Source organism: Chironomus tepperi, unplaced genomic scaffold (genome assembly GCF_022539635.2).
Source record: "Chironomus tepperi strain 1889 unplaced genomic scaffold, CSIRO-AGI_Ctep_v1 contig_309, whole genome shotgun sequence".
NCBI classification, from domain to species: Eukaryota; Metazoa; Arthropoda; class Insecta; order Diptera; family Chironomidae; genus Chironomus; species Chironomus tepperi.
Window position 1 is genome coordinate 1,620,004 of NW_027226431.1, and position 8,771 is coordinate 1,628,774.

General features: G+C 31.3%; 2 protein-coding genes across 2 annotated transcripts; one reads left to right on the top strand and one right to left on the bottom strand.

Moving 5' to 3' along the window:
* Positions 1-15: 15 nt before the first annotated feature.
* LOC139092740 (uncharacterized) lies at positions 16-2,277 on the top strand. The gene is made up of 2 exons (XM_070643269.1): positions 16-626; positions 814-2,277. Exons 1-2 carry the CDS (start codon positions 508-510, stop codon positions 2,174-2,176), a joined length of 1,482 nt encoding a protein of 493 aa, XP_070499370.1. The 5' UTR covers positions 16-507; the 3' UTR covers positions 2,177-2,277.
* Positions 2,278-5,433: 3,156 nt separating this feature from the next.
* On the bottom strand, positions 5,434-6,392 carry LOC139092728 (AP-3 complex subunit sigma-2-like). Its single transcript, XM_070643252.1, has 2 exons — positions 6,212-6,392; positions 5,434-6,133 (listed from the first exon to the last, which is right to left on the bottom strand). Exons 1-2 carry the CDS (start codon positions 6,278-6,280, stop codon positions 5,615-5,617), a joined length of 588 nt encoding a protein of 195 aa, XP_070499353.1. The 5' UTR covers positions 6,281-6,392; the 3' UTR covers positions 5,434-5,614.
* Positions 6,393-8,771: the final 2,379 nt, after the last annotated feature.

The following is an 8,771-nucleotide window of genomic DNA, read 5'->3' on the forward strand; positions in this document are numbered from 1 at the left end:
TTTTCATTGGAATTTGAGAACGACTCAATCTTTCCTTAAAAGATATGATTTTACATAAAATTTGAGTCGAATTAGAATCAACGATTGTTTCTCTTACAGTGGAGTTTATTGTTTTTTTGTTTAGCTAAACTCCGGTCGAACCAGGTAGTTGAACCAGGTACTGATTAATACAGAGTGTGTTGACCAAGCAAGCCATCTCCCTTAAATTCAAGCTAAGAGATCTAATGAGAGAATCGGACTGGAAAGAAGCAAGAGTTCAACAAAATTTAAGATTCTATTTGTTATTAATAGTATAAATAGTTTGTGAAGATCTCTTACCTGTAAGGTAGTGGAAGACACCAAAGTTTCTTATTTGAAAGACAAAATTCTCAATATCAAATATTCAACTCTTATACAAAAATTAGTACAAAAGACAATATTCTCAATATTCAATATTCAGCTATTCCAGAGTTAGCATCATAAGGTTAAATTTAAAAAGAAAGCAAGGATATCATTAAGGATTCAAACATGAAAAGCTTTGGTTCTTCACAATTAAATATGGAATATTTCTTCGACGAGATTTTAATTGAAGTATTTAGACATCTGAGTCCACAAATGCTTAAGAGCAGTAGATTGGTCTGCAAAAGGTAAGGAAATTATTCTTAGAATTCTTAAAATATTGGCTTGGAAGGCACATAATGTAGAGAATATGAAGGATTTGAATCCGAGTCTAAAAATGCTCATTTCTTTCTCAAATCAATATGATTGAACATACTCAAAAATTTATTAAAAGTTCCTATTTTCATTGTATTAATATTCATATTTACATTACAGATGGGACCAGCTAATTGTCAACAACAAGAACTTATGGAAAAATCATCAAATTGTCTTTAGATCAAAAAAAGATTTTCATAAATTTTCAGTAATCCGGAATATGCCTAAAGATGTTGTCATGTTGGATGATCAAGGATTTCGTCTGGAGATCTACGAATATCTTCATGATATACATTCACTAAAAATCGACTTAAGACCATGCAAAGCATACTTAGATCCACCATATTTCGCAAAAATCATTCATTCTGTTCCACATTTGAAGATTTTGCATGTTAGTGACATCATTTTTAATGAAGAGATTCAAAACATTAAGAACTTCCAGAAAGTAAAGATAAATCTTACTGAACTGCAATGTAATTCGGAACTAGTTGATATTTTCGATTGCACAACGTTGAAAATTTTGAATGTAAGATGGCATTACAGTTTGTCCAAGCAGAAGAAGAAAAATGTCTGTAAATTCATAAGTAAACAAAATGAATTGGAAGATCTTACTTTAAATCAACCAAATGACTTTTTTGAACATTTTAAAAAATTGAAAACTAAACAAAAGTTAAAAAGCTTTACATTCTTTTCAAATGTCAATTTTAAGGATCATATAGCATTCAATAAGTTCTTGGAACCACATAAGCATTCACTAGAGTCTTTAAAGGTTCAAATTTTTTCATTCGAGCAATCCAAAACTCAAATTGAAGAAATTCTTAAATATGTCATGAGAAATTTATCAAATCTAAAGGAATTTGAAATAGACACAGTATTTAAAGGAATTAAAAGAAAAATCGAAGTTCTTCCACTGCAGTTATCGACTTTTGCTGGAAAATCTATCGAAAGATTTGGATTTAATGACATTTTTTATGCTGTGGATGATACTAAGCAACTTATTGACATGTTGCCAAATATGAAGCATTTGTCTATCAAATCATGCATCTGTAAACTTGTAGAACTTCTTGATTATGCAGCATTTAATCCAAAGTTGGAATCACTTAAAGTTTTTAATTTTGACTGCGTTGTCTCGGCTGTAAAATTTGCAAATCTCAAAGAATTTTCCGTACACACATTTTCCCAAAGCATTCAAGCTTTTTGTTCCTTCATTTCTCGTAATTCAAAAACTCTTGAGAGAATAACTATTGGAGATGCCACTAACATATGTCTGCACGCTGTCAATGCAATTAATAAATGTGAGAACCTCAAAACTCTTACAGTTGATGTTTATGGTAACAATCTGTCATTAATCATGCAAACCATGTACGAGATTGTGCTATATGACAAGCCATTGACAGTTATATTTAAATGCTATCCATCAACAGTGATATTTAAGCTACCGGAAGATAAGATTTTCTGGGATGAACAAATAGAAATGGATTGAATTGAATTGAATGAGGAAATTTGAGGTTGTGGATAAAATTAGTGCAGATCTTTAAAATGGATCAATCAAGCAAATATCTTGAAAATTGATAATTATGATTTATTGTTTAATTTTAAATTTGTAAATAAAGTTGTAGAAAAAAAAGAAATGGCGAAGCTTTAAATTGTTTAAACTTAGGTAGAGGTCAAAGTCGACTCAAATTCAATATGGAGTCGAGTCGGAATTTCCATGAAAATTCGAAAAATTTGATAGAATTTGACTCGATTCAATAAAACATTTGATTTGATTTTCAGCTATGAATTTGGGGAATCCTTGGGGAATTCCAATTTTCCAGAATATTCATATTTCAGCAAGAATACTTTCCTATCTTTCTTACAGATGTAAATAAAGTTACAGGTAGGATTTTAATGTTTCAGAAACTTTAATTGCTTTCAGGTAACATACAATAGGACTCATAAACTGTTTTCACCTCAGTTTAAGGATAAACTCTCTAAAGTGAGCATCTAATCATTTAAACTTTAAGAAAATCTTGAGAAAATTCTGAAATTTCTTCAAAAGTGCAATATTTGAAAATGGAAAGCCAAGCTTTGATAGAACCGAGCATGAACGTCCTAACCTTAGACGAGATTTTGGTTAAAGTATTTGAATTTCTAGGTCTTCGGATGCTGAAGAATTGTAGATTAGTCTGCAAAAGGTAAATTGATCAAGTTTTCATTGAATTTTCATCTAAATTTCATCTTCAAAATCATTTCAGATGGGATGAATTAATCAGCACAAACAAAAGATTCTTAGAAATCAATCAAGTGGTGATGAGACCTTGTGAAGGCAACAGTATCGCGAAAATGCGGAGAAAACCTAAACATGTTGTAATTTTGGACGATCATCGAATGTCTTCGGAAGTTTTTTGTCATTTTTCAAATCTTCATTCGCTTAAAATTGACTTAAGTCGATGTGAAGTTGACTTAAATCTGTCCGATTTTGTGGAACTCTTACATTTTGCGCCAAATCTGAAGCTTTTGCATATTGGTGACATCGAGTTTATAGAAGATATTAACATTTCGGATAAATTGGAGTTTAAGCCTGTTCAATTAAGTCTCAATGAACTGCATTGCAATTCAGATCTAATTCCAATATTTGAGTGCTCAACATTAAAAGCTCTAAATATGATATGGAAATATGATTCTACTGATAAAAGTAAGATTAATGTCTGTGAATTTCTAAGTAAGCAAAAGGAACTGGAAGATCTGTCTTTGACCGTATGTGATTCATTTGACTTTTTTAGATATTTTCATAAGTTGAAATATGAATTCAAATTAAAAAGCTTTATATACTTTACAAATGCTCATTTTAGCTCTCATAAAGCATTCATTAAGTTGTTGGAACCAAATAAGCATTCACTGAATTGTTTAAAGATTCAAATGTATGGATTTAATCAAACAATAAGAGAAATTAAAGAAATTTTGAAATATGTCAAGAAACATGTTTCAAATTTGAAGGAATTGGAAATAGACACAGTCTTTAGACGCACTTCAAGACGAATTGAAATCCTTCCATCAAGTCATTCAAATTCAATTGAAATATTTAGCTTTAGTGACATTTTTCAATCTTTAGATGATAATAAGCATATTGTTGACATGTTTCCGAATATGAAGCATTTGTGCATCAAATCATGTCTATGTAAATCTATTGGAATTCTTGAATATGCAACTTTAAAGCGAAACTTGCAATCATTAAAAATATTCAATTTTGACAATGCAGCTACGGATGTTCTATTTCCAATGCTCAAGAAATTCTCTGTTCAAACTTTTTCTCAGAATAGTCCTGGATTTCATAATTTTGTTACTCGTCATTCAAAAAGCATAGAGAAATTAACAATTGGAAATGCTGACGATATAACTCAATTGACAGTCAGTACCATAAGTAAATGTGAAAATCTTAAATACCTGACAATTGATGTCTCTAATAACAACTTCTTGTCAATCATGAGAGCTTTTGATGAAATTTTGGTATCTAACAAGCCATTGACAATAACATTTAAGGACTATCCATCAGTAGTTCGATTTGAACTTCCAGGAGATAAAATCTTTTGGGATGAACAAATGAATTGGAACTGATGTTTATTGTCGAGATGGGAAATGAACTCCATAGAAGTAACTGCAAAGATTGGATATAAAATGGCAATGATGGATGCGGCTTTAAGTAGAGCTGTAGATCAATATGTCAATAAACTAAGACGCTAATCTTGCGACTACTTTGATGGATTTTATGTTTTATCTCGACGATTAATTATTGAAACATATTATTTTTAATTAAATTGAGCATAGCTTGATATAGATTTAAGGTAGAGTTTGGATGGAAGGATTTATAATAATTCAAATTAAGTTGAATTATTCAAAATTCAATTCGACTTCGAAGTGTAGAGTTAATGATGAAAATTCCTCTGCATTAATTTGATTCGCGAGCGACACAAATCAACAAGGTTCCGCTTAACCTTTCTAATTAACAACAAATAGAATCCAGTCATGTATTGTCAGTCATATAGACGCTCTATAAAGCTCCATGCCGGACCCTTCTTCATTTGTTTCGCTCGGGATTGCTACTAGATCATAGTCTATTTCAATTTTCTAGAATTACTAAATACCAAAAACTAAAGTTTTATCACCGTGTGGCTCGATCGACCAAAATTGTTCATTACAGCCAAATCCAAGTTGAAATTTTTATGACAGTTAACATGAAAATTACTACTTGGAAGTCTCAGTTGAACCAATTAGCTGCCATGAATAATTTGTGCCGATCGGGAGCATTCTTTTATTCTTCATTACCTGAAAACGAACTTTTCTTCAGAGGCCGAAGTCGACTTGAGTTCGATCCAGTTAGCTAAAAACCGATTGAAATTTGCGTAGAATTTCTTTCTGCAGACGCTTGTGAAGTATAACATTTCATACAACTTTTAATCGGCTCTTAGCGAACTGTGGTGAACTTAATTTGGCATTGACCTCTTCCCGAAAGGACAACTTGACATAATATCTAATTAATAACCAGACCTAAGGTCAACTAATGACAAACTTCATGGAACACACCGAATAAAATGTCATTGGTCGACCTAATTATCAAATGGACAACTAGTTATCTCGATCATAGTCGACTGGATTACTAAACAGACCAGAGTCTAGTTATTAACAGGATATTATGCCAAGTTATCAACTCGGGCATTTACTATTAAGAAACTAATAAATTTAAGAAAAACACATTAAAAATTCAGATTCAATGAGGCGAGTAGAAGCGAATAATCGTTTTTAATATGAATCACATGACAATTGTTTGATTTGTTTTAGAAAATAAGAATATTTTTAACATTAAAAATTCAATAAATGCAACATGCAACATGAATAATATAGAGCTCATCAATCATTATTATATTAATAAAATTTGACACAATCAAAATTTCAAGTCTTTAAATGAATTAGGCAAATCTCTGACTTTCTCCTTCAGCTGAGGTAGATTGATGTTCTTAATAGCCGAAACGGCTGAATTGGCTTTCGCACTTGCTGGCGATGTCTCAACTTTAGCAATCTTATTCTGTTCCTCGAATTTCATTATAATATTATTGATGTTTGTCTCAAGGACCATACCACTCTGAACAATTTCATCTAACAGCCAGTGAATGCTATCACTATTAAATATTAAGTCTAATTCACAGACATTTGAAAATGAGCGATCTAATGATTCGACAAAAACTTGTATTAAGTCTAATATTCCTAATTCACTTTCAGCAGCATCAACGCAAAATACAAAATATAATGTGGCATAATGTCTATATATGAGCTTGCAATTTTCAGTCGTTTTTGTGCACAGCAAAGATGTCGATGGAAGTTCTAGAAAATTACATGTTTGATCGTCACGTTTGGCTACAAGGTGAAAGGTCTCATTGATGATTTGTTGCTGTTCCTCATTCGTCTGGAATAATTAATTTTTTTTTTGATGATTAAAGTTTCTTCTTTGCTCTACTTTCGAAAAAAATTACGATTTACTTACGAAATACTGATAAAATTTTGTTAGTCTTGGCTTTCCGTAATTATTAAAAACAACAATTGCATTAATCATGTTAAATTTGTGCTGTTGAATGGAAGATTAATTTATAAATTGAGAATTTTAAAACTTAAAATTTGCACTGTTGTTGATGAAAACAAATATTTGACTTTTTGGCTGGCAGGGTTCGAACGTTGTTGGATGTTTATGTAAGAAATTTGTATTTGATGTAGAAAACAACTTTTTTCAAGTTGTGTATGTGATGAGCTGTTAAAAGTTTGTGATGTTGGGAACAAAAATGCTTACTCTAGCAAATCTGATATTTGAAACTTTGCATCTACAAAAAGTTTCAAAAATGCATTTATTTTTGTCATGAAAATCAAAGTAATGTTTGATATAAACATTCCTAGACTATGTGGGATTGTACAATTAAGTCAATTGGTAAATTCTGATTTCCATGTTGCTACCACTTGATAAAACAATACTAGATTAACGAGTGCATAGAACATCCTGGATCTACACAACACGATTTTCCATGACAGCTGGTCACATTGGTGGCACACAGTAGCAAATGTTGGTCACATCGCATTCAAGTGGTAATTTAGCTAAAGGGTTGCAATGTCTAAAGGATGCCTAAAATTGACATTTTGAGTAATATCGCGAGAATTGTGCGAATCCTTGTCATATTGACAGCACTTTGTATAACGATTGATAGATCGATCTCGGGTGACATTCGAACCTAAGTACTCACAAAAGATTGATACAGATATCAGTTCTGTTGCCTAGCCACTCGACAACAGAGACCTTACTCTCACATTGGCAAATTTTCTTATATATGGCTCGATTCCCTAGATTCCACTCTGCTCAAACACCACTTGGCCGCCATGAATTATTGATCTCGAACTGGCATGAAATGCTTTTGAAGAAATAAGGAATAAATTGCTAAAGGCTTCTCACAAAGCTCTTTTATTGTTATCAATTGAAGCCGTTACATTGAGTGGTGATAAAAGAGCTTTAATGGAGCATTCTTTTGTCGTGTCTCTCGGAGTAGCTTTAAAATTACTTTAAAATTGCTGAAAATTGTTAAATATATGTATTTTTTACCTAAATGTTATTATGTAGACATTTCCAATCAATGACAAAAATCTATCTCATTTACTGCCTTTCTTCATAGGGAGATCACTCATATTATTCAAAACATCAAAATCTGTTCGAATCAATTTGAATAATCTACGTACACTGCAACTTATCTAAAACTCAAACCTCTCTAAAATCATCAAAAAATATCTTCAAATTTCTAAAAACCGTTACGCAAAAGTTGAATTTCGCATGAAATAAATTACAATGAATTTTAATGAGACTCACGAGAGTTGGAATATTTATAGCAAGGGAAGAGAAATATATAGATTGCAATCTTTTTTCACACACAATACCATCTTCTTATTTTTGTGCTGATTATTGTACAATTTTTTATAACTTCCTCTCATTCTCCATTCATGAAACAACCGAAATTTGCTAGCCATTTCTGGTACCATAAAAAATAAAGTTTCTCATCACTATTGCGAAATGAATCGCCAAAATATTCAGCACAGAATAGCACAAAAAAAAAGGTTAATTCTACCACTGCCATTCGCTATTTTCATGACAATTACAAGGCGCGCGTGCAAAACTACAAAAAAAAGTTATTTTTTTCTCTCACTGTGGCCATAAAATTCATCAAAAAAAAAAATAAATGAACTTGATGATGGTTATCGCCACCTTAGAGAGAAACTTTATACATGCCATCAAATTAATATGTTCCTCTCAAGCAAAACCTTTTAGATATTTTATGACTTAATTACATACATTTTGAATTATTGAAATTTTATGTAAATTAAGCAATATTAATTAGTTTTTGTTAGGCATTACAAAAGAGTAAGTAACTTCTTCAGTGTCTATTTTATATTTCTTTAAAGGAAGGATTAAAAAAACTAAACTAAAGAAACCATGACCATTTTAAATGCATTAAAGCGTTTTTCGCTACATACATTAATAATTAAAATATATTAATTCTATCTATTTTCATTAAAAATGGACATAAAAGATATAATTTTATATGATTTAATTTTTCTTTTTATTTCCAAAAACTTCCCATTTTCTTTTGTATTCCCTCAAATTTTATTTGAATAATTCTTTATTATATGAGGTAATTCATTCATTACCCTTTTGGGTGAATAACATGGCCCGATATGCACATGGAGTGTTGAAGGTTGTTTGATTGACTTAGAGACGGGTTTAGTGGATAATAGGCTTAATTGCTCAGCTGGCACATGTTTGAATCTCTTTGAATGTGCTTGTTACTATTGTGAGACTTTTGAATATTTTTAAAATCTTTAGCTCAGTGCTGTCTTGGATGTGATGGCTTCTGTTGGATTTGGATTTTTCACTGCTAATCTTCCCGGAGTGGACAAAAATACGATGGCAAGTGCAGTCCAATTGATGACTGTTTCTAACGTCTTTCATTCAGGATTGGCTTTCCCAGTGTCCTGAATGTAATATGTTTTAACAAGTTGATGGTAAGCTAAAG